A 27,215-nucleotide genomic window follows, 5' to 3' on the forward strand; every position below is an offset into this window, starting at 1 on the left:
ACAGAAAGAAGAGAGAGAGTCAGAGGGGAGGAGGGAAAATAGGGAATAGGAAAGGAGAAAAGGAGATGTTATGGAGGTTTGGGAAGGACAGAAAAATACATCTGGATATATGGCACATTTCCGGCTCGGGGACTGGAAACAGCAACTTTTCGGTTACTGGCCCAACACTCGTAACTGCTAGGCTACCTATAGTGTGAGTCAACATTGGGTCAATGTGGAAAGGGTTACGAGACCCGCAGCATGAGACACATTTACAGTACCTCATCTGTTTTGTTCCAAAGTCTATGAGGTAACCTTCTATGAGGTAACCGTTTTGATGTCTTCACTATTATTATCCAATGTAGAAATGAGTAAAAATAAAGAAAAACCCTTTAATGAGTAGGTGTGCCAACATTTTCACTGGTACTGTATGTCTCAGATAGATCATCAGCAAAAACTTTGGCCAAACAAAAATCTAGAATATGAAGTTGAGCTGAATTTAGATAGCCTGGATTCCAAATGGAATCACTGTTGTTGTGGTTTGGTTTAACCAGGCTACATGAGATAGCTGCAGTGCAAACCCTGAAAACATAGAGTCTGTAAACATATGTGCTGACACATCCTGCGTAACAACACAGAGGAAAAATTACAATGTTCCTGTGATGAAGAAACAGCTCATTAAAAAGAGACGACTACACAACAGTGACCACTTCTGTGCTCTACTCTCTCATCAAGACAAACTGTTTGTGTGTTTGTGTTTACAACTTGTTGCTCCTCTTATATAGTGGTTAGTTTAGTGTGTGTGTGTGCGTGCGTGTGCATGTGTGTGTGTGTGAGTCCGTGCGTGCGTGCTTCTGTGTGTGTGTGTGTGTATTTTATGTATTTGTGGACAGACTGAATAACTCCTTTCTCCCGGCAAGCTGTCAGACAGAAGGGTAACAGGCTTTATCCAAAACCTCAGTAACATAGACCACAGATCAATAACCTACAGCCAATTTCTGAATATCAATTATCCAATAACTACAATTCACAGGCCGCCAAAACCCCAAAGTCCCTGAGCCCCATCAACCCAAAATCCCACTTCACCCCTCCTCAAAACTTTGACGCAATCCCCCCACCTTAGCCCTTAAACCACCACCAAACACCCACCCTTCACTTAAGACTCACCCACACATCAGAATATCCAGTTACTATGGAACTGCCCTCAGAAAAAAACCTAGCAACTGACTGGCGGTCAGTTTAGAGTTGTAGTTATTGTTGACATGTCCCGATATTAACTCCAGTATCAACTGATCTGGAGTCAGCCTGTACTGCCAGTAAGCCAGGCTGCATTTGGCTAAAACAGCCTGGTTTACTGTGGCATTTCTAGAGTAGTTTCCTACCCTGTAACGCTCTGTCTTTCTGTTTAGGTAGGCGAGCTTTCATACACACACACTCAGTGATTTTTTTATGGTCTATGTACCTGGAGTTGGAAAATGTGGGACAGCATTATCACCTCACACCTTCCATTGATGGAACTGCTTTCCCACACCGCCTTGAGTGCCTAAAGTTCCAATTGGTAACTTTGATTGAGTAAACAGAGAAAACGTAAAATATTTTCTAAGCATACACTCATGCATGTGAGCACCCACACGAGCACACACACGCGCACACACACGCCCCCACACACGCGCGCACACACATTTCAGAGTAAGTTTGATCATGAACCATGCTGTGGCTTGCTCACACACACTCACCCCAGTGAAACGCCTGCATTGCTGCCTCCACTTGTCTCTGTCTCTCCTGAAGAAAATCACTATGGTCCCAGTTCGTTAACTCAAATCTTCCTCTCTTTCTCTCTGTTTCTCCTCTCTCGTTCTCCTCTAACTTTCCTTTATTCCACAGACCACTGTGAGGAGTTTTAAAAGGAAGCACTCTTTCCTTCTCCCCTTTGATCTCTTCTCCTCTCTTTCCCCCTACTCTGCTTTTCTTCCTTCCCTGCTGTCTGTCTTAGCTCCGCCTCCTTCCCCTCCTCCACTTTTCCCCTCCTCCCTCTGCTCTCACTTTGTTTGCTGGCCCCCACTACTTCTCACACACACTCAGCTTTCCTCCAATTCTCTCCTCGCTTTTCTTTTTCTCTCTCGTTCACACACACACACACACACACACCACCACCAGGGTCTGACAACTTGGATGGAAAATTACTGAGGATAATAGCGGACGATATTGCCACTCCTATTTGCCATATTTTCAATTTAAGCCTACTAGAAAGTGTACCCCCAGGCCTGGAGGGAAGCAAAAGTAGTTCCGCTACTTAGGAATAGTAAAGCCCCCTTTACTGGCTCAAATAGTCGACCAATCAGCCTGTTATCAACTTTTGGAAAAAATGGTGTTTGACCAGATATAATGCTATTTTACAGTAAACAAATTGACAACAAACTTTCAGCATGCTTATAGGGAAGGACATTCAACAAGCACGGCACTTACACAAATGACAGATGATTGGCTGAGAGAAATCTATGCTAAAAAAATTGTGGGGACTGTCTTGTTAGACTTCAGTGTGGCTTTTGACATTATCGATCATTGTCTGCTGCTGGAAAAATGTATGTGTTATGGCTTTACACCCCCTGCTGTATAGTGAATAAAGAGTTACCTGTCTAACAGAACACAGAGGGTGTTCTTTAATGGAAGCCTCTCAAACATAATCCAGGTCAAATCAGGATTTCCCCAGAGCAGCTGTCTAGGCCCCTTACTTTTTCAATCTTTACTAACGACGTGCCACAGGCTTTGAGTAAAGTCAGTGTGTCTATGTATGCGGATAACTCAACACTATACATGTCAGCTGCTACAGCGACTGAAATGACTGCAACAACTAACAAAGAGCTGCAATTAGTTACAAACTAAAAGCATTGTATTTGGGACAAATAATTCACTAAACCCTAAACCTCAACTAAATCTTGTAATAAATCATGTGGAAATTGAGCAAGTTGAGGAGACTAAACTGCTTGTAGTAACCCTGGATTGTAAATGGTCATGGTCAAAATATATTGATACAACAGTAGGTCAAATGGAGAGAAGTCTGTCCATAATAAACCGCAGCACTGCCTTCTTAAAAACTTCTTATGGCTGCATCCCGCTACCGGGATCGATATGACAACAGCCAGTGAACGTGCAGGGCGCCAAATTCAAACAACAGAAATCTCATAATTAAAATTCCTCAAACATACATGTGTTTTATATCATTTTAAAGGTAATCTTGTTGTTAATCCCACCAAAGTGTCCGATTTCAAATATGCTTTTCAGCGAAAGCACTACAAATGATTATGTTAGGTCACCACAAAACCACAATAAGCACAGCCATTTTTCCAGCGAAAGATAGCAGTCAGAAAAAGCAGAAATAGAGATAAAATGTATCACTAACCTTTGATTATCTTCATCAGATGACACTCATAGGACTTCATGTTACACAATACATGCATGTTTTGTTTGATAAAGTTCATATTTATAACAAAAAATCGGAGTTTACATTGGCGCGTTACATTCACTAGTTCCAAAAACATCAAGTGATGTTTTTGCCACATCGTTTCAACAGAAATACTCATCATAAATGTAGATGATAATACAAGTTATACACATGGAATTATAGATATACCTCTCCTTAATGCAACCGCTGTGTCAGATTTAAAAAAAACTTTACGGAAAAAGCAAATCATGCAATAATCTGAGACGGAGCTCAGAACAATAGCCAAATTAGCCGCCATGTTGGGGTCAACAGAAACCAGAAAATACATGATAAATGTTTCCTTACCTTTGATGTTCTTCATCAGAATGCAGTCCTAGGAATCCCAGGCCCACAATTAATGCTTGATTTGTTCGATAATGTCCGTTATTTATGTCCAATTAGCTACTTTGGTTAGCGGCTTTGGTAAACAATTCCAAAGTCACAAAGCGCCTCCACTATAACGTGACGAAATGTCCAAAAGTTCCGTAACAGTCAGTAGAAACATGTCAAACGATGTACTGAATCAATCTTTAGAATGTTGTTAATTAACATACATCTTGAATAACGTTCCAACCGGAGAATTAGATTGACTTCAGAAGAGAGGTGGAACGGAGGTCCTCCTCATGTGAAAGCGCATGGTGAAAGCATGCTCAGCTCATGGCAGTGATTACCCATTCCTCCTTCGGCCCCCCTTCACATTAGAGTCATCAGACAAAGTTCTATTGACTGTTGACATCTAGTGGAAGCCGTAGGAAGTGAAAACTCATCCATATCTCGCTGTAATTTCATTGAGAGCTTGGTTGAAAATCTGCCACCTCAGAAAAAATTCAAACAGGAAGTGGAACTTCTCAGGTTTTTGCCTGCCATATGAGTTCTGTTATACTCACAGACATAATTCAAACAGTTTTAGAAACTTCAGATTGTTTTCTATCCAATACGAATAATAATATGCATATATTGGGACTGAGGAGCAGTCAGTTTAGCAACTGGGCCTGAGGAGCAGGCAGTTTACTATGGGCACCTCTGTGCACCTTTCATCCAAGCTACTCAATACTGCCCCTGCAGCCATAAGAAGTTAACAGCACTATCAACAAGGCTGGTCCTACAGGCCCTAGTTTGGTCGCACCTTGACTACTGTTCAGTCGTGTGGTCAGGTGCCACATAAAGGGACATAGGAAAATTGCAATTGGCTCAGAACAGGGTAGCACGGCTGTCCCTTGGATGTACTCAGAGGGCTAATATTAATAATATGCATGTCAATCTCTCCTGGCTCAAAGTGGAGGAGAGATTGACTTCATCACTACTTGTATTTATGAGAGGTATTGACATGTTGAATGCACCAAGCTCTCTGTTTGAACTACTGAACTACAGCTCAGACACCCATGCATACCCCACAAGACATGCCACCAGAGGTGTCTTCACAGTCCCCAAGTTCAGAACAGACTATGGGAGGAGCACAGTAGAGCACAGAGCCACGGCTACATGGAACTCTATTCCACATCAAGTAACTGATGCAAGCAGTAAAATTAGATTTAAAAAACAAATAAAAATAAACCTTATGGAACAGCGGAGTCTGTGAAGCACCACAAACAGTCACAGACACATGCACACACACACACGGTAACATACGCACTATACACACACGTACACGTGGATTTTGTACTGTAGATGTGTGCCTTGGCCTTGGCAGCAGCTAATGGGGATCCATAAAAAATACAAAATCAAATACACACACACACAGGTTGTGTGTTTTTAATCCTGTCTGCATGCTCTCTCCCGCATCTTTCTTTTTTCTCTCTCTCTCCCTTTCTATGCCTCTCTTGTTCTCAGTTTACCTCTGACTGTCTCTTAACTTTTATTTTGGGGGTGATCTACAGCATCCCTTTAATCAGCTTTAACCCCCTCAGACCCTGGTGAGAAACCCTGTCCCAATCAAAGCCTGTGGTAACCATAGATGGTAAGTGGATTATACCACAGTAAGCCTCTCTCATCCTGATATGGTGGATACACCCTGCAGAGCTGGGGGACTAGATACATCCATCTGAACTGATATACCATCAGCCTACTGAAATCAATCAAAAACCTTCATTCATATACCAAAATCACTTCCACTCTCCCTTCTCATGTCATTTTCTCCTTTATTCTATCTCTGTGCGTGTGCTTGTTTGTGTGCGTTTGTGTGTGTGTGCTTCAGGCCTATGGGACTACCTCCCCGGAAGCTGCCCTGAATAGTAAATAAAAATAACACTGACTGTTTTCATTACAAAACAGGTTCTAATTTAGGAACTACAGTTGCGACAGGAGAGAGATTGAGAGAAAGCGATAGAGATGGGGGGTTGAAGAAGGAAGGGGATGTAAAGAGAGCGGGAAAATAGATATGTGAACCTAATTAACCCAGAGGAAAGGGAGTAGAGTTACATAACACGCATGCAAGCACACATACACATACACTCACACACACACAGCTGTGAATAAACGTCCATCTGCGCAGAATTAGAGCACACAGACTGCATGAGTGGACATTTTAGTATAATGGGTGTGTGTTTGTGTGTGTGTGTGTGTTCCGCACCGGCCTCTATGAACTAAACAAATCTAGTTTTATTGCTGTGTGAGCTGCCATGGAAAAGCAATTAGAGAAATGAGTGAACACTGGAGCGAGAGAGAGAGCGAGCGAGCGAGCGAGACAGACAGACAGACGGACAGACGGACAGACGGACAGACGGACAGACAGAGCGTGAGACACACTAGAGTCAGTATACTTCTAATGAAGAAAAAGTATCTGACCCACCATTTCTTCTTTCATCTCATCCTGCTGTCTCTCCATCCCATTCTCTCTCTTTCTCCCTCCCTCTCTCTCCTCTTTCCAGCCAATATTTCTCAAATAAAGTAACTCCCCACTCTCCAAAGGTATTGGTAACAGGGAGTGAGGTGGGAGTGAGCTGAACTAACCTCAACTCTGTGACATGGCACATTCCTACTGCTAGCATCAGCAACCTCTCAGTGCTAAAAATAGAACTCAAGATGGAAAGTTGTGGTCAGTGTGTCTGGTTTGTGTGTGTGTGTGTGAGTGTGTGTGTGTGTGTGAGAGAGATATGGAGAAAGAGAAAGAGAGATGGAGAGAGAGTCCCGGTGTTGGCCAGAACAATAGAAGGAAGCAGGTTGCAAATCACTCAGACACACAAATCCCTATTATAACTGGATTTATGAGACAGAGCTAAGACCTAACAAGCGTCCACCATTAAACACACACACACGCATGCACGCAGCCATGAACGCAAACACACAGAGCCTAAAGGCACGCACACACGAATGCACACAAATCTGTCCACTTTAGGTCAATGGTGTGTTTACTCTGCCCATTAGCTTCATTAAGTCCCAGCAGTACAGTCCACTCTCCCTCTCCATTGCTCATTCTCTTTCTCCCTCTCTCGCTCTCTCGCTCTCTTTTCAGAAAGAGAAAAAGAGACGGCGCAGGAAGACACATGGAAAAGAGAAAGATAGAGAGACAGAGAGTGTATGGAGAGAGACAGGAGGGAACGGAGAGAGGGACAACGAGAGGCAGAGGACAGAGAGAGCGCATGAAGAGAGACAGGAGGGAACGGAGAGAGGGACAACAAGAGGCAGAGGACAGAAAGAGGCACAGAAGCCTGTGAGAGAAGGGGACAGCTGGGCTGGGGAGATGGAACATTTGAGGCGAGTGACAGGGGACAGCAGGAGAGGTGAAACCTGGTAATGGAGACAGAGGAAAGAGGAAAGGACAGCAGCTGTAAAGACCACACACCACTATCAACACACAAACTGGAGCCATGGGGTTGAAGCTGCAACAAGATGGGGAGCAGAACTTTATCTCTCTGCTCCCCCTCACCCCCCCTCACTGCCCAACACCCACTAGTCACTATAAGGGGCTGTAATAGAGAGGACAAACGTGGCATAATAATCCCAACTGATCTAGCTAATGAGTACACAAGCTATTCAATCCCATGATATTAAAAAGCTCTCTCACTTACTTACTCTCGGGCAGTGTCACCCCCACCCTCTCCCCCGCAGTGACACAGAACTAGCCATGACCCCTGACCCTTCGTCCCTATGCTATCACACACTCTAAGTGTGTGTGCGTGTCTGTGTGTGAGTGTGTATGTGTGAGTCCTCCTCCGCTGTCACTGCTATTCATCAGTTAAATTTATCTCAAACAGCACCTTCAAAGCCTTTGGCGAGACCTCAATTTACATCTGTGTGTGTAAGTCTGTGTGTGAGTGTGTGTGTGTGTGTGAGAGAGAGAGTGATGAATGAATGAATGAATGAATGAGAGTGATGAATGAATGAATAAAAACCCTCCAACACAAAAAGGCCTGTGGTGATGACATACTCAATGAAATGATAAAATATACAGACAACAAATTCCAATTGGCTATACTAAAACACTTAAACATCATACTTACTACTGAGGATGTGTCCCAAAATTGACATCTTAACCCAGTCTAAGAAATAAACCTACCATGCCACTCTGTCAACATCACGGCAAATCTCATGTGAGTGCATACCATCTATTGGCACAATGGACAGTTTTAACATCTCGTCCCGTGTTTTATGATTCTGGTATCTTCCCCAATATTTGGAACCAAGGACTGACCACCTAAATCCACAAAAGTGGAGACAAATTTGACCCCAATAACTACAGTGGGATATGGGTCAACAGCAACCTTGGGAAAATCCTCTGCATTATCATTAACAGCAGACTCGTACATTTCCTCAGTGAAAACAATCTACTGAGCAAATGTCAAATTGGCTTTTTACCAAATGATTGTATGACAGACCACGTATTCACCCTAAACACCCTAATTGACAAACAAACAAAACAAAGACTAAGTCTTCTCATGCTTTGTTGATTTCAAAAAAGCCTTTGAATCTATTTGGCATGAGGGTCTGCTATACAAATTGATGGAAAGTGGTGTTGGGGGAAAAACATACGACATTATAAAATCTTTGTACACAAACAACAAGTGTGCGGTTAAAATAGGCAAAAAACACACACATTTCTTCCCACAGGGCCGTGGGGTGAGACAGGGATGCGGCTTAAGCCCCACCCTCTTCAACATATAAATCAACGAATTGGCGAGGGCACTAGAACAGTCTGCAGCACCCGGTCTCACCCTACTAGAATCTGAAGTCAAATATCTACTGTTTGCTGATGATCTGGTGCTTCTGTCCCCAACCAAGGACAGCCTACAGCAGCACCTAGATCTTCTGCACGGATTCTGCCAGACCTGGGCCCTGACAGTAAATCTCAGTAAGCCCAAAATAATGGTGTTCCAAAAAAGGTCCAGTCGCCAGAACCACAAATACAAATTCCATCTAGACCTAGAGCACACAAAACACTATACATACCTTGGCCTAAACATCAGCGCCACAGGTAACTTCCACAAAGCTGTGAATGATCTGAGAGACAAGACAAAAAGGGCATTCTATGCCATCAAAATAAATATTTAATTTGACATACCAATTAGGATCTGGCTAAAAACAATTGAATCAATTATAGAACACATTTCCCTTTATGGTTGTGAGGTCTGGGGTCCGCTCACCAACCAAGAATTCACAAAATGGGACAAGCACCAAATTGAGACTCTGCATGCAGAATTCTGCAAAAATATCCTCTGTGTACAACGTAAAACACCAAATAATGCATGCAGAGCAGAATTAGGCCGATACCCGCTAATTATCAAAATACAGAAAAGAGCCGTTAAATTCTACAACTACCTAAAAGGAATCAATTCCTAAACCTTCCATACCAAAGCCATCACCTACAGAGAGATGAACCTGGAGAAGAGTCCCCTAAGCAAGCTGGTCCTGGGACTCTGTTCACAAACACAAACAGACCCCACAGAGCCCCAGGACAGCAACACAATTAGACCCAACCAAATCATGAGAAAACAAAAAGATTACTGTAACGTCCTGACCAGAGTTCTTATGTGTTGTGCTTGTTTTAGTGTTGGTCAGGACGTGAGCTGGGTGGGCATTCTATGTTGTGTGTCTAGTTTGTCTGTTTCTGTGTTCAGCCTAATATGGTTCTCAATCAGAGGCAGCTGTCAATCGTTGTCCCTGATTGAGAATCATATATAGGTGGCTTGTTTTGTGTTGGGATTTTGTGGGTGGTTTTCTCCTGTGTCAGTGTTTGTGCCACATGGGACTGTGACGGTTAGTACGTTTGTTGTTTTGTATTCTTGTCTAGTTTTCATGTCATTAAATTATGGAAACTTACCACGCTGTACATTGGTCCTCTGATCCTTCTCGCCTCTCCTCGTCCGATGAGGAGGACGACTTAGACTGCCGTTACAGAACCACCCACCTAACTCGGACCAAGCAGCGTGGCTACGGGCAGCAGCAGCGGCCCACTACACAGGACTCCTGGACATGGGAGGAAATTATGAACGGTAAAGGACCCTGGGCTAAGGTTAGAAAGGATCGCCTCCCATGGGAACAGCTGGAGGCAGCTAGGAGAGCAGAGGCAACCGGAGAGAGGAACCGGCGTTATGAAGGTACGCGGCTAGCACGGAAACCCGAGAAGAAATCCCAAAAATTTATTGGGCGGGGGCTAAAGGGTAGTGTGGCGAGGGCAGGTAGGAAACCTGCGCCCACTTCCCATGCTTACCGTGGAGAGCGGGAGTACGGGCAGACACCGTGTTATGCGGAAGAGCGCACGGTGTCTCCTGTATGTGTGCATAGCCCGGTGCGGGTTATTCCACCTCCCCGCACTGGCCGGGCTAGATTGAGCATTGAGCCAAGTGCCATGAAGCCGGCTCAACATATCTGGCCTCCAGTACGTCTCCTCGGGCCGGTGTACATGGCACCAGCCTTACGCATGGTGTCCCCGGTTCGCCAACACAGCCCAGTGCGGGTTATTCCACCTCCCCGCACTGGTCGGGCTACAGGGCGCATTCAACCAGGTAAGGTTGGGCAGGCTCGGTGCTCAAGGGAGCCAGTACGCCTGCACGGTCTGGTATATCCGGCGCCACCTTCCCGCCCCAGCCCAGTACCATCAGTGCCTACACCACGCACCAGGCTTCCAGTGCGTCTCCAGAGCCCTGTTCCTCCTCCACGCACTCTCCCTGTGGTGCGTGTCTCCAGCCCAGTACCTCCAGTTCCGGCACCACGCACTAAGCCTCCTGTGCTTCTCCAGAGCCCTGTACGCACTATTCCTGCTCCCCGCACTAGCCTTGAGGTGCGTGTCTCCAGTCCGGTACCACCAGTTCCGGCACCACGCACCAGGCCTACTGTGCACCTCAGCAGGTCAGAGTCGGCCGTCTGTCCAACGCCGCCTGCACTGCCTGCATGCCCAGCGCCATCTGAGCTGCCTGCCTGCCCAACGCCGCCTGCACTACTCGTCTGCCCAGCGCCGTCTGAGGCATCCGTCTGCCCAGCGCCATCTGAGCCATCCGTCTGCCCAGCGCCATCTGAGCCATCCGTCTGCCCAGCGCCATCTGAGCCGCCCGTCTGCCCAGCGCCATCTGAGCCGCCCGTCTGTCCCGAGCTGCCAGAGCCGCCAGCCAGTCAGGAGCTGCCAGAGCCGCCAGCCAGTCAGGAGCTGCCAGAGCCGCCAGCCAGTCAGGAGCTGCCAGAGCCGCCAGCCAGTCAGGAGCTGCCAGAGCCGCCAGCCAGTCAGGAGCTGCCAGAGCCGCCAGCCAGTCAGGAGCTGCCAGAGCCGCCAGCCAGTCAGGAGCTGCCAGAGCCGCCAGCCAGTCAGGAGCTGCCAGAGCCGCCAGCCAGTCATGAGCCGCCCTCCAGTCATGAGCCGCCCTCCAGTCATGAGCCGCCCTCCAGTCATGAGCCGCCCTCCAGTCATGAGCCGCCCTCCAGTCATGAGCCGCCCTCCAGTCATGAGCCGCCCTCCAGTCATGAGCCGCCCTCCAGTCATGAGCTGCCCCTCAGTCCGGAGCTGCCTCTCTGTCCTGAGCTACCTCTCTGTCCTGAGCTGTCTCCTAAATCATGTGGGGGCCTTGGGGAGGATTCCGAGGCCAAGGTCGGGGGCGAGGGTCGCCACTCAAAGGACGCTAAGGAGGGGGACAAAGACAGTGGTGGAGTGGTGTCCTCGTCCTGCGCCGGAGCCGCCACCGCGGACAGATGCCCACCCAGACCCTCCTCTTGAGTTGTAGGGGTGCGTTCAGAGTCCGCACCTCAGGAGGGGGGTACTGTAACGTCCTGACCAGAGTTCTTATGTGTTGTGCTTGTTTTAGTGTTGGTCAGGACGTGAGCTGGGTGGGCATTCTATGTTGTGTGTCTAGTTTGTCTGTTTCTGTGTTCAGCCTAATATGGTTCTCAATCAGAGGCAGCTGTCAATCGTTGTCCCTGATTGAGAATCATATATAGGTGGCTTGTTTTGTGTTGGGATTTTGTGGGTGGTTGTCTCCTGTGTCAGTGTTTGTGCCACATGGGACTGTGACGGTTAGTACGTTTGTTGTTTTGTATTCTTGTCTAGTTTTCATGTCATTAAATTATGGAAACTTACCACGCTGTACATTGGTCCTCTGATCCTTCTCGCCTCTCCTCGTCCGATGAGGAGGACGACTTAGACTGCCGTTACAATTACTTGACACATTGGAAATAATTAACAAAAAAACAGCACAAACTAGAATGCTATTTGGCACTAAACAGAGAGTACACAGTGGCAATATACCTGACCACTGTGACTGACCCAAACTTAAGGAAAGCTTTGACTATGTACAGACTCAGTGAGCAGAGCCTTGCTATTGAGAAAGGCCGCTGTAGGTGCACACTGTGCACACTGCCCACAAAATTAGGTGGAAACTGAGCTGCACTTCCAAACCTCCTGCCAAATATACAGTTGAAGTCGGAAGTTTACATACACTTAGGTTGGAGTCATTAAAACTCGTTTTTCAACCACTCCACAAATTTCTTGTCAACAAACTATAGTTTTGGCAAGTCGGTTAGGACATCTACTTTGTGCATGACACAAGTCATTTTTCCAATAATTGTTCACAGACAGATTATTTCACTTATAATTCAGTGTATCACAATTCCAGTGGGTCAGAAGTTTACATACACTAAGTTGACTGTGCCTTTAAAACCTCTTAGCGCTAGGGGTCAGAATTTATTTTTATTTTTAAATAACGTACCCAACGTAAACGGACATTTTCTCTGGCCCAGATCGTAGAATATGCATATAATTTACAGATTAGGATAGAAAACACTCCAAAGTTTCCAAAACTGTCAAAATATTGTCTGTGAGAAAAATAATACTTATTCTGCAAGCAAAATCCTGAGAAAAAGTAACCCGGAAGTGATATTCTTTAAAAAATAGATTTGTTTCCTGGCCTGTCTAACCTCCATTTAAAGGGGTATCAACCAGATTCTTTTCCCAATGGCTTCCTCAGGCTGTGACCAGGCTTTAGACATAGTTTCAGGCTTTTATTTTGAAAAATGAGCGAGATGTTTCAAAAGAGGTCAGGTGTCCTCTGAATATTTCCTGCGCGCGCGGGAGGAGCTCACCATTTTCCTTTTCTCTCTTAATGAATAGGTTATGCTCCGGTTGAAATATTATCGATTATGTTTGTTAAAGACAACCTGAGGTTTGATTATAAAAAACATTTTAAATGTTTCCACGACCATTTCGGATACTTTTTGGGATTTGTCGAACGGAACACGACTTTTGTTTTCTCAAAATAATGCGCAACCCAAATGGCGTTTTTTTGTGACAAAAGAAATATTTATCGAACAAAAAAAACATTTGTTGTGTAACTGGGAGTCTCGTGAGTGGAAACACCCGAAGATTATCAAAAGTAAGCGATTAATTGTATTGCTTTTCTTACTTTCGTGACCAAGCTAACCAAGCTAATATAAGGCTAAGTCTCGTGAGTGGAAACGTCTGAAGATTATCTAAGGTAAGCGATTCATTTTATTGCTTTTCTGACTTTCGTGACCATGCTAATTTGGGGCTAGCTGATGTAGCATTGAAAGCTACACTCACAAAAGCTTGGATTTCTTTCGCTGTAAAATATATTTTCAAAATCTGACACGATAGGTGGATTAACAACAAGCTAAGCTGTGTTTTGGTATATTTCACTTGTGATTGTATGATTATAAATATTTTTAGGAATATTTTTGAATATGGCGCCCTGCAATTCAGCGGTTGTTTAGGAAAGTGAACCCGTATTCGGTATCCGTAACAGCTTGGAAAATTCCAGAAAATTATGTCATGGCTTTAGAAGCTTCTGATAGGCTAATTTACATAATTTGAGTCAATTGGATGTGTACCTGTGGATGTATTTCAAGGCCTACCTTCAAACTCAGTGTCTCTTTGCTTGACATCATGGGAAAATCAAAAGAAATCACCCAAGACCTCCACAAGTCTGGTGCATCCTTAGGAGCAATTTCCAAACGCCTGAAGGTACCATGTTCATCTGTACAAACAATAGTACGCAAGTATAAACACCATGGGACCACGCAGCCATCATACCGCTCAGGAAGGAGACGCGTTCTGTCTCCTAGAGATGAACGTACTTTGGTGCGAAAAGTGCAAATCAATCCCAGAACAACAGCAAAGGACTTTGTGAAGATGCTGGAGGAAACAAGTACAAAAGTATTTATATCCACAGAAAAGCGAGTCCTATATCGACATAACCTGAAAGGCCGCTCAGAAATTAAGAAGCCACTGCTCCAAAACCGCCATAAAAAAGCCAGACTACGGTTTGCAACTGCACATGGTTACAAAGATCGTACTTTTTGGAGAAATGTCCTCTGGTCTGATGAAACAAATATAGAACTGTTTGGCTATAATGAACATCGTTATGTTTGGAGGAAAAAGGAGGACGCTTGCAAGCCGAAGAACACCATCCCAACCGTGAAGCACGGGGGTGGCAGCATCATGTTATGGGGGTGCTTTGCTGCAGGAGGGACTGGTGCACTTCACAAAATAGATGGCTTCATCGGGATGGAAAATTACGTGGATATATTGAAGCAACAGCTCAAGACATCAGTCAGGAAGTTAAAGCTTGGTCGCAAATGGGTCTTCCAAATGGACAATAACCCCAAGCATACTTCCAAAGTTGTGGCAAAATGGCTTAAGGACAACAAAGCCAAGGTATTGGAGTGGATATCACAAAGCCCTGACCTCAATCCCATAGAAAATTTGTGGGCAGAACTGAAAAAGCGTGTGCAAGTAAGGAGGCATACAAACCTGACTCAGTTACACCAGCTCTGTCAGGAGGAATGGGCCAAAATTCACCCAACTTATTGTGGGAAGCTTGTGGAAGGCTACCTGAAACGTTTGACCCAAGATAAACAATTTAAAGGCAATGCTACCAAATACTAATTGTAATTGTATGTAAACTTCTGACTCACTGAGAATGTGATGAAAGAAACAAAAGCTGAAATAAATCATTCTCTATTATTCTGACATTTCACATTCTTAAAATAAAGTGGTGATCTTAACTGACCTAAGACAGGGAATGTTTACTAGGATTAAATGTCAGGAATTGTGAAAAACTGAGTTTAAATGTATTTGGCTAAGGTGTATGTAAACTTCCGACTTCAACTGTATGACAATATTAGCAACACATATTTCCCTCAGATTACACAGACCCACAAAGAATAAGAAAACAAATCCAATACTGATCAACTCCCATATCTTTTAGGTGAAATACCACAGTGTGCCATCACAGCAGCAAGATTTGTGACCTTTTGCCACAAGAAAAGGTCAACCAGTGAAAAAACAAACACCATTGTAAATACAACCCATATTTATGCTTATTTATTTTCCCTTTTGTACTTTAACTATTTGTACATCGTTACAACACTGTACATAGCCATAATGTGACATTTTAAATGACATTCCTTTGAAACTTTTGTGAGTGTAATGTTTACTGTTTGTTTTTGATTGTTTATTTCACTTTTGTTTATTATCTATTTCACTTGCTTTGGAAATGTAAACATATGTTTCCCATGCCAATAAAACCTGTTGAATTGAATTGAATGAGAGAGAGAGAGAGAGAGAACAAATTTCTACGTGACTTGGGAAAATGGCTGAGTTTCAGGACACTGATATGTGGCGGCAGGTAGCCTAGCGGTTGTGGCGTTAGATAACCTAGCGGTTAGAGCATTGGGCCAGTAACTGGAATGTCACTAGTTTGAATCCCCGAGCCAACAGGGTGAACAATCGGTTGTTGTGCCCTTGAGCAAGGCACTTCCCCCTAATTGCTCCAGGTTTGCTGTTGATAATGGAGTTGGGATATGCAAAAAACACATTTCCAATTAATACACACGTGTACATGTGTAAAATAGGACAAATATAAGCACCCACCAAATTGTTATGTATTGATTTTCTTCTAATTCGTATGTTAACATGACAGACAAACACCAAACACTGACCTTTACCTGTTTGAGAGTCCCAGTGTTCTCCTGGTTCTCTGGGGAATACAGGAAGAGAACAGGGACTTCTCATCCCCAGAACCTCACTACTTCTTGGGCTGCCTCTCCTCCACTACACCTCCTGACCTGGAGTCTGGAAACACAGAGAGAGAGAGGAACAATAAGGTAATGCATGTACAGAGACAGAACAGCAAATACATGTTAGAAGCAAATTATATTACTTTCTATCATGTGAAACTGTAACACTATGGTATATCCTTTTGTCAATCTAGGGGGTGCTGTTTCCACTTTGGAAAATATCGTCTCCAAATTAAACTGCCTCATACTCAATTCTTGCTCGTACAATATGCATATTATTATTACTATTGGATAGAAAACAATCTCTAGTTTCTAAAACCGTTTGAATTATGTCTGTGGATGAAACAGAACTCGTTCTGCAGCAAAAATCATGACAGGAACTGCGAAGGTCTGAAAACGAGGCTCTGTTCTCAGATCAGTTTAAAACTCTGTATGTATCCTATGGGTCGACATGAACTGCACCCGCCTTCCCCTGGATGTCAGTAACCAATGAGAATTGGAATGGAGTGTCTACGTAGATCTCAGAGCTTATAAAGCTCCAAGGAACCTCTCTTTTTGACGTTCGTCATGACGCGAAGCAAGACCTCAGGATGAAATTTTGGAACGCTCAGTTATCGGCCTTAGATGTATCCGTCTGTAATTTAATTCGATATAGGTGTTAGAAACATCATAACGAAGTTATTTTAAACCGAGTTATATCAGTTTATGCGAGTATATTGCTATTTTCGGAATTTCCTTAGTATTGCATTTTGAGGATTTGGGCATGTCTGCTCCACATGGCTATTGTTAGCTGCTAATTCCGAAGTTGAAGACGACGTTTTACAACCAAGCAACGATTCTTTTGGACAAAGGACACCTTGCCCAAGATTCTGATGGAAGCTCGTCCAAAAGTAAGAGCTATTTATGATGTTATTCCGTATTTATGTGGAAAAATGTAAACGCATTTGTCCGCCATTATTGCGGCACTAGTCTGGCTGTAACGTATGTCTAGTAACGTTAATTTTAAAAATCTAACTCAGCGGTTGCATTAATAACTAATGCATCTTTCATTTGCTGTCCAACCTGTATTTTTTAGTCAAGTTTACGATTATTTATTGATTAGATTAGGTGCCTTTCCAAGATGGCGCCGGCCAGAATGCATGACCTGTTGCCACTGATCACATTGAATAACAACGATTTGTGCTGCTAAATATGCACATTTTCGAACAAAACCTATATGCATTGTGTAATATGATGTTACAGGACTGTCATCTGATGAAGTATATCAAGGTTAGTCCAAAATTATATATCTTTTGCTGTATTGTTACGATCGCTAACCTGTGCTGCTGGTAAATTGCTTGTGTTTCTGGCTATGGTGGTAAGCTAATATAATGCTATATTGTGTTTTCGCTGTAAAACACTTGAAAAATCTGAAATATTGGCTGGATTCACAAGATGTTGGTCTTTCATTTGCTGTATGCTGTGTATTTTTCAGAAATGTTTTAGGATGAGTATTTAGGTAATTGACGTCGGTCTCTGTAATTATTCCGGCTGCTTCCAACGCTATTTCAGATTGCAGCTGCAATGTAGAACTGTGATTTATACCTGAAATATGCACATTTTTCTAAAAAAACATATGCTATACAATAAATATGTTATCAGACTGTCATCTTATGAAGTTTTTTCTTGGTTAGTGGCTATATATATCTTTATTTGGTCGAAATTGTGATAGCTGCCCATGCAGGAAAAAAATGGTGGGAAAAAAAAGTTGTGTCTTTTGCTATCGTGGTTAGCTAATAGATTTACATATTGTGTCTTCCCTGTAAAACATTTTAAAAATCAGAAATGATGGCTGGATTCACAAGATCTGTATCTTTCATCTGGTGTCTTGGACTTGTGATTTAATGATATTTAGATGCTAGTATTTACTTGTGACTCTATGCTAGGCTATGCTAGTCAGCTTTTTTACTGACGGGGGTGCTCCCGGATCCGGGATGAGTAGCAAGTAGAAGTATATCCTAAAAGTAACAGTTTGGAGTACAATACACTGGTCATTCAGAGTTAAATGTACTCCCTTAAATGCTGTGTTCTGTGAAAGGAGAGAAGAGGAGACCACTACCCCCCTTGAGACACTGCCACCTTAATATTCCTATAAAAATATACCCCCTACGCACACACACACACTCACACACACACACACACACGAGGGGAGATATCACAGTCTGTGTTTGTTTATCTCGACCATCTATAGCTTTGACTGCGGTCTCATCTGATGTGTGCGCACTCTCACGAATTCCAAAATAGGTCACCTCAACATGAAACAACAGCATTCCCTGATCCACATACAAGAGGAAGAGAGTGAAAAGAGGAGAGAGAATGGTTACGAGAAGGGAGGAGGGCCTCCCTGAGAGCTTACTTTCATAACCTTCCTGTCTCTTTTCCCCTCTCTTCCTCCCTTTCGCTTTCAATATCCCATTTTCTATTTCACTCTCTCTCTTCACCTCTACCACTTTCTCTCTTTCCATTACCCTCTCTCTCTCAACTTTTATCTCTGTATTTCAACCTTTATCTCTATCCCTATCTCCCTCTGTCCCCTCTCTCGCCATCTCTCTCGCCTCTTTCTCCTCCTCTTATCAAGCACCATCCCACTATAAATGATCAATATATTCTCTACAGTCTGATCACTGATTGATCACTGATACAATTCAGCTGATTGATTTTGGCCTCCGTTCTTCCTGCCCTATAGCACTGCACTGGGGTCAGTTCATTAAACCTGACAAAAATATGTCAGGACTGGAGAATGTCGCTGGAGGCTCCGGACTGGAGGCGGTCGCTGGAGGCTCCGGACTGGAGGCCGTCGATGGAGGCTCCGGACAGAAGGCCGTCGCTGGAGGCTCCGGACTGGAGGCCTTCGTTCCATGACTCCTCACTGGAGGCTTCGTGCCATGGATCATCACTGGAGGCTTCGTGCCATGGATCATCACTGGAGGCTTCGTGCCATGGATCATCACTGGAGGCTTCGTGCCATGGATCATCACTGGAGGCTTCCTGCCATGGATCATCACTGGAGGCTTCGTGCCATGGATCATCACTGGAGGCTTCGTGCCATGGATCATCACTGGAGGCTTCGTGCCATGGATCATCACTGGAGGCTTCGTGCCATGGATCATCACTGGAGGCTTCGTGCCATGGATCATCACTGGAGGCTTCGTGCCACGGATCATCACTGGAGGCTTCTTGCCACGGATCATCACTGGAGGCTTCGTGCCACGGATCATCACTGGAGGCTTCTTGCCATGGATTATCACAGGAGGCTTCTTGCCATGGATTATCACAGGAGGCTTCTTGCCATGGATCATCACTGGAGGCTTCGTGCCATGGATCATCACTGGAGGCTTCGTGCCATGGATCATCACTGGAGGCTTCGTGCCACGGATCATCACTGGAGGCTTCTTGCCACGGATCATCACTGGAGGCTTCGTGCCACGGATCATCACTGGAGGCTTCTTGCCATGGATTATCACAGGAGGCTTCTTGCCATGGATTATCACAGGAGGCTTCTTGCCATGGATCATCACTGGAGGCTTCTTGCCATGGATCATCACTGGAGGCTTTGTGCCATGGATCATCACTGGAGGCTTCGTGCCATGGATCATCACTGGAGGGGGAGACGTATGGGCAGTCTGGTGCGTTGAGCTGCCACAGGGCTCACCAGGCTGGGGAGACATACAGGAGGATTAGTTCTAGGCACAGGACTCACCAGGCTGGAGAGACATACAGGAGGCCCTGTCCTTCTGGGGACAGGCACAGGATACACTGGGCCGTGGAGGCGCATTGGAGGTCTTGAGCGTAGAGCCTGCAAAACCCGTCCTGGCTGGATGGTTATTTTCGCACTGCAGATGCGAGGCGCTGGCACAGGACGCACTGGGCTGTGTAGACGCACCGGAGACACAGTGCGCATAGCCGGCGCAGGATATCCTGGGCCGTAGAGACGTCCTGGCGGCCAGATGCGCTGAGCCGGCACCCTCCGACCTGGCTGGATGCCCACTCTAGCCCTGCCGATTCGGGGAGCTGGAAGGTAGCGCACCGGGCTGTGCACGCGCACTGGAGACACCGTGCGCTCCACCGCATAACACGGTGCCTGACCAGTACGACGCTCGCCACGGTAAGCACGGGGAGTTGGCTCAGGTCTCCAACCTGACTCAGCCACACTCCCCGTGTGCCCCCCAAATTTTTGGGGGGGGAGCTGCCTCTCGGGCTTCCTTGCTAGCCGTGTCCCTTCGTAACGCTGCCGCTCTGCTCTTGCTGCCTCCAGTTCCTCCTATGGACGGCGATACTCCCCAGCCTGCCTCCAGGGTCCCTTACCGTCCAGGATCTCCTCCCAAGTCAATGAATTCTGGACGCGCTGCTCCTCCTTACCACGCTTCTTGGTCCGTTGTTGGTGGGAAGTTCTGTCACGGCTGTTGGAGGAGGACCAAGGTGCAGCGTGGTGAGCGTATATTTTCCGTTTATTAATAAAAATGACGCCGAACAAAACAATAAACACTACAAAAACAAACCGTGACGCTAAAGGCTATGTGCCCTAAACAAAGTCAACTTCCCCTCAACACAGGTGGGAAAAAGGGCAGCCTAAGTATGGTTCTCTATCAGAGACAACGATAGACAGCTGTCCCTGATTGAGAACCCTATCCAGCCAAAACATAGAACTACAAAACATAGAACATAGAATACCCATGCCCTGACCAAACCAAAATAGAGACATAAAAAGGATCTCTAAGGTCAGGGCATGACAATTATACAGTATACTACAACATTCTATAGTAAGTACTACACACATACTCTACACTATAATACAGTTTACTATAGAAATCTAAAGTAAGTAGTGAACAAGCCACCAAGGGGAGACTCATCGAGGCCTGGTGACAGACGGAGTCTACATCACGCAGCGGTGATTCCCTCTGCTGGTCATGCCAGATCTCGAACGGGTCCTTTGGCCAGGACTAATTGGGTCTGATTGAGGCTGGCGAGTAATCAAGGGGCTGATTGCTCATCAGCCGTACAGGGCCTATTAAGCTGCCAGGAGGGCAGCACATAGTAGGGTTGGAGGTAGTGAGAGGTTGCTACCGGACAGATGTCCTCACGGTCTGCTAGAACCGAGGGGTCGGTGTTCTACCTCAGAGGAGACAGCATTCCCCGGAGCCCAGAAGGCGGTAACCCGGAAGAGGTCTCCAAAATAAACACCCTTGAAACTAAGGAATCACACTTGTGTCTGTCTCTGATCTGTGGAAACGTCTTGGTCAAACCCCCTGGTCTGCCACAGTAGTTAGTACTCTATAGTAAACTGTAGTATTTTTCATGTGGGCTAACTGTGAAATATGCTTTAGCTACACTTATGGGGGTGTGTCTGTCAAGTAATTTTTGGGGGGCTTATGGGGGTACTCCTGATTTTGCAGTTGCTTTAAAGTTGGTGAAACTGCCACGTCCATTTGCGATATTACAACAACAAAGATGTTACACCAAACAACAAACACAGTTTTATTCCCGTGGACATAATTGCACATCACTGCACGCACGATGGATGTACTACAATGTTTTCTTATTACTTTGCTGAATAATCGCCTCCCCAAAAACAAAACAAAAACATTAATAAATGCACCTAAAGCAACCAGTGGCGCTGTTTAACCTTCGCAGAGCTCAGCTTTAACGCACCCCTCAAGGTGTTTCTGAACCAGCCCAACATTCATATATGCTGATATATGGTTAAGCTGCTACACATATGGGGGTGTGTCTGTCAAGTTAATCTTTTCAGGCTAATGTGCCTACCCTGGTCTTATTGGGGTGAGCAAGATGAGTTGAGACTATTCTTTACTCATCCATTATAATGATGAACAGATGAGACCAAGAATAACAAAGAAATTATGCTCCACTCCCTACCCCCCTTTCAGTCTGTGTTTCCCAAAATATATATAATAAGGCCACCCCCCCTTGACCCCAAACTATCCTATTTATATGCTGCATATAAGAAGAAGAAGAAAACATGCATAGAGCAGAAGATCCTCATAATGATCCTAATCATCCTAAACAGCCCTGAAGGAAGGGAGGAGTGAGGAGACACTAGGGCCTGTCCTCCTGTCTTGTCCTAGCAGGGAGCCTTCTGACAGACAGATGGCCAAGCCCTGTCCTGAGGGGGGAGGGGTGCAGGGGAGGTCCATTTGTCCTCCTGCTTTTATTGATCCCCCAACTTCGGTAACCAGCTAGGTAATAAAGGGCACCACTACCCACCCTGTTATTCTGTAGAGGTGAGAGAAGAAGAGAGAGGAGGAAAGGAGAAGAGGTGAAGGAAGGAAGAGAGGGCGAGAGAGAGGGGAGGTAGGGAAGAGAAAGAGGAGGAGAAAAGAGGAGGAAGAGAGAGGATAATTTAAATATTTTATTTAACCTTTATTTAACTAGGCTAGTCAGTTAAGAACAAATTATTATTTACAATGACGAACTACCAGAAGGCAAAAGGCCTCCTGCGGGGAAGGGGGCTGGGATTAAAATAATAAAAAATAAAAATATATAAATATAGGACAGAACATACATCAAGACAAGAGAGACAACACAACACTACATAAAGAGAGACCTAAGACAACAACATAGCAAGGCAGCAATACAACATGACAACAACATGGTAGCAACACAACATGGTAGCAGCACAAAACATGGTACAAACATTATTGGGCACAGACAACAGCACAAAGGGCAAGAAGGTAGAGACAATACATCACGCAAAGCAGCCACAACTGTCAGTAAGAGTGTCCATGATTGAGGCTTTGAATGAAGAGATTGAGATAAAACTGTCCAGTTTGAGTGATTGTTGCAGCTCGTTCCAGTCGCTAGCTGCAGCGAACTGAAAAGACGAGCGACCCAGGGATGTGTGTGCTTTGGGGACCTAGAGAAGAGGTAGGGAAGAGACAGAAGAGGGAAGACAGACACACAGCTCTGGCCCTGATTCTAGCCTTTGGAAGGCTTTACAGTTGTAACGTTCATAAAACGAGGTCGGACGACATGGCCTCTGCTCTGACACTGCACTGATCTGCCCCTGCACGTGTGTGCGCACGCAAGCACAAACACACACAAACACACACACTCCCTCCCCTGTAGGATTTCTAATCAGTAGATGACATGTCACCCAGTGGTCTCTTCTGACGTAAACCCTGAGCTGTGTTCAGATTAGAATCTGGGTTTTATTACTGGTAGATAGATTATGGCTATGCCAGCATATGTCCTCTCCACAGGAGCACTCCCACTATTTGACACTATCACCATGACTCTGGGTTTGACAAATGGTGATGCAGGGTTGGGGTCATTTCCATTTAAATTCAAATGAATCAGAACATAAACTGAAATCTTCCATGTTTTTTTCATTGAACCCATCACTGTTGTAATGTGTTGGTCATCATGACCAAGCTTGAAAGCAACAGTGTAAGTACAATTCCTCAACTGAGTTTTTACATCAGTGCAGAAGAGAGGAAATCAGGAGAGAAAGTGACTGGCAGAACGGGTGTTTTATGTGGAGGATGAGGGCTGCAGTATGTATCTCAGATAGGGGGGAGTGAGGCCTAAGAGGGTTGTATAAATAGGCAACAACCAGTGGGTCTTGCGATGGGTATACAGAGATGACCACTTTACAGAGTATAGAGTGCAGTGATGTGTCCTATAAGGAGCATTGGTGGCAAATCTGATGGCCTAGTGGTAAAGAACATCTAGCCGCTCGAGAGCAACCTTACCTGCCGATCTATAAATTACGTCTCCCTAATCTAGCATGGGTAGGATGGACATCTGAATCAGGGTTAGCTTCCTACAGTCTGAGCTATGTTGTTGATGTAAATTGAGAAGAGCGTGGGGCCTAGGATTGAGCCTTGGGGTAGTCCCTTGGTGACAGGCAGTGGCTGACACAGCAGATGTTCTGACTTTATACACTGCACTCTTTGAGAGAGGTAGTTAGCAAACCAGGCCAAAGACCCTTCAGAGACATCAATAATCCTTAGCCAGCCCAAAAGAATGGAATGGTGTACCGTATCGAAAGCTTTGGCCAAGTCAATAAAAATAGCAGCACAACATTGCTTAGAATCAACAACAATGGTGACATCATCTAATGGCACAACCAAATTACCTGGATTGCAGTCGAGATTACATTAAAAGTACATAGTGCAAGTTTGATCAATGCTGTTCGAGATTCTGCACAGATTATTATAGCAAATGTAGGGAACACAGACCTGCAACATTCGCATGATATCTTGAACAACACCTTCCAAATGTTGAGTGGCACCCCCACTTTTGCCCTCAGAATAGATTCAATTCGTCAAGGCATCAGCTCTACAAGGTGTCGAAAGCGTTCCACAGGGATGCTGGCCCAAGTTGACTCCAATGCGTCACAAAGTTGTGTCAAGATGGCTGGATGTCCTTTGTGTGGTGGACCATTCTTGATACACACGGGAAACTATTTGGCAGAACCTGGCACCTACTACCATACCCCGTTCAAAGGCACTTAAATCTTTTTGTCTTGCCAAGCCATGAGGTCGAAGAAATTGTCCTTAGAGCTCCGATACAGGATTGTGTCAAGGCACAGATCTGGGGAAGGGTACCAAAACATTTCTGCAGCATTGAAGGTCCCCAAGAACACAGCGGCCTCCATCGTTCTTATATGGAATAAGTTTGGAACCACCAAGACTCTTCCTAGAGTTGGCTGCCAGGCCAAACTGAGCAATCAGGGGAGAAGGGCCTTGTCCAGGGAGGTGACCAAGCACCCGATGGTAACTCTGACAGAGCTCCAGAGTTCCTCTGTGGATATGGGAGAAACTTCCAGAAGGACAACCATCTCTGCAGCACTCCACCAATCAGGCCTTTGTGGTAGAGTGGCCAGACGGAAGCCCCTCCTCAGTAAAAAGCACATGACAGCCCACTTGGAGATTGCCAAAAGGCCCCTAAAGGACTCTCAGACCATGAGAAACAAGATTCTCTGGTCTGATGAAACCAAGATTGAACTCTTTGTCCTGAATGCCAAGCTTCGCGTCTGGAGGAAACCTGGCACCATCCCTACTGTGAAGCATGGTGGTGGCAGAATCATGCTGTGGTGATGTTTTTCAGCGGCAGGGACTGGGAGACTAGTCAGGGTCAAGGGAAATATGAACGGAGCAAAGTACAGAGAGATCATTGATGATGAACCCCTACTCCAGAGTGCTCAGGACCTCAGACTGGGGTGAAGGTTCACCTTCCAACAGGACAACGACCCTAAGCACACAGCCAAGACAACGAGGGAGTGGCTTCGGGACAAGTCTCTGAATGTCCTTGAGTGGCCCACCCAGAGCCCGGACTTGAACCCGATCTAACATCTCTGGAAAGAACTGAAAATAAATGTGTAGCGACGATCCACATCCAACATGATAGAGCTTGAGAAAAATTGCAGAAAAGAATGTGAGAAACTCCCCAAATACAGGTGTGCCAAGCTTGTAGCTGTGATGTGGTAAGGTTGGACCCAGGCGCAAAGAAGAGACCAGACGAGGAATTAATGATTAAGGATAAACTTAATACTTTACTGAGAAACAGTAGCCACAGTATCACAGTACACTTGAAAAAACAACAAACACTAAGACTCGAAAACTCATTCAGGAAACGAACGCACACGGTAAACAATTCAAGCTCCTGCAGGAGGAACCACCCCCTGCACTGCAGAGGAGGAGCCGTGACATATATTATAAAAAAAGAAAAAAGAAACCCTAGGCCTATTTGCATGATCTATTTTTAGTTGAACCGTGAGTTGAATTGAAACAATAGCTGTTGATGACATCGCAAATGCTATATAGGCCTAAATATTATCATTGATAATATATGACTTGGTTACATTTAATTTGCTCTGTTAAACCTACCCTTTGGAATGATTTCGAAAGCAACATATATTTAGTTAATAGGAGATCTTTACAAACTAAATGCATTATTCTCACGATAACACATTGGTAGTAGTCAGTAACATGGTTTAAAACCCTGGATGTGAGACAAAATGAATAGCTGTAGATAGATCAACTCTCCAGTAGGAGGTGCTGCCCAGCCAATAGTTTTTTTTCTGATAGTGGATTTAGCATTGAAGATCTAACATTGTTTCAAAGGTACAAATTCAACATATATTTTATACAAGGTTTCTCTCTCTGTCACGCCCTGACCTTAGAGATCCTTTTTATGTCTCTATTTTGGTTTGGTCAGGATGTGAGTTGGGGTGGGTATTCTATGTTCTATTATTTGTATTTCTATGTTTTGGCCGGGTAGGGTTCTCAATCAGGGACAGCTGTCTATCGTTGTCTCTGATTGAGAACCATACTTAGGTATCCCTTTTTCCCACTTGTCTTTTTGGGAAGTTGACTTTGTTTGTGGCACTTAGCCTTTAGCTTCACGGTTTGTTTTGTATTGTTTATTGTTTTGTCTGCGTCTTTTTCTAATAAAAAGAAAATGTACGCTCACCACGCTGCACCTTGGTCCACGTCATTTAACGGCTGTGACACTCTCTCTCTCTCTCTCGCTCTCTCGTCCTGTACCTCTCTCATTTCTTTCCTTCCATCTCTTGCCAGAGAGGTATAATTCACTGCAGGGTCAACGTAAGACGGTCATGCACACCATCACTAGCCAAACTGTCCACTGGGCAATGAGACACATCCCTCCATCCATCCTTCCATCTAACTCCCCTCTCACAGACAGACACTAAACACCTGTGCCTAAACTGGCATGCAGGTTAGTTACTGCAGAGAGAGACATAGGAGTGAGAGTGAGAAAGGCAGAGTGAGACAGAGAAAGTAAACTCCCATATCTACTGGGTGAAATTCCACAGTGTGCCATCACAGCAGCAAGATTTGTGACCTGTTGCCACAAGAAAAGGGCAACCAGTGAAGAACAAACACCATTGTAAATACAACCCATATTTATGTTTATTTATTTTAACTTGTGTGCTTTAACCATTTGTACATTTGTTACAACACTGTATATATATAATATGACATTTGTAATGTCTTTCTTGTTTTGAAACTTCTGTATGTGTAATGTTTACTGTTAATTTGTATTGTTTATTTCACTTTTGTGTATTATCTACCTCACTTGCTTTGGCAATGTTAACACATGTTTCCCATGCCAATAAAGCCCCTTGAATTGAATTGAATTGAATTGAGAGGAGGGAGAGAAGCAGAGAAAGAGAGCGAAAGAAAATAGGGGAGAGCTGGGAGAGAGAGAGAAGCACTGCACATGGCTTACATAACTGTCATATCAACCCTCACAATACTTTAAACTAGTTTCCATC

The 27,215-nt window shown here is 44.8% G+C and overlaps 1 protein-coding gene across 6 annotated transcripts in view; it reads right to left on the reverse strand.

The window, feature by feature from the left end:
- Positions 1-27,215, reverse strand: part of LOC139571072 (leucine zipper putative tumor suppressor 2 homolog) — an 86,702-nt gene that overhangs the window by 25,030 nt on the left and 34,457 nt on the right. The window contains exons 1-2 of one of the 6 annotated variants that reach the window (XM_071393589.1): positions 1,716-1,984; positions 1,442-1,522 (exon numbers count right to left, since the gene is read on the reverse strand). In XM_071393589.1, coding sequence (XP_071249690.1) covers positions 1,442-1,468 — 27 coding nt within the window. In that variant the 5' untranslated portion in view covers positions 1,469-1,522; positions 1,716-1,984. Of the gene's footprint in view, positions 1-1,441; positions 1,542-1,715; positions 1,985-15,838; positions 16,147-27,215 lie in introns of those variants that run through there. The other 5 variants (XM_071393590.1, XM_071393592.1, XM_071393593.1 and 2 more) reach the window with 5 other exon arrangements.

This window comes from Salvelinus alpinus, chromosome 3 (genome assembly GCF_045679555.1).
Source record: "Salvelinus alpinus chromosome 3, SLU_Salpinus.1, whole genome shotgun sequence".
NCBI lineage: Eukaryota > Metazoa > Chordata > Actinopteri > Salmoniformes > Salmonidae > Salvelinus > Salvelinus alpinus.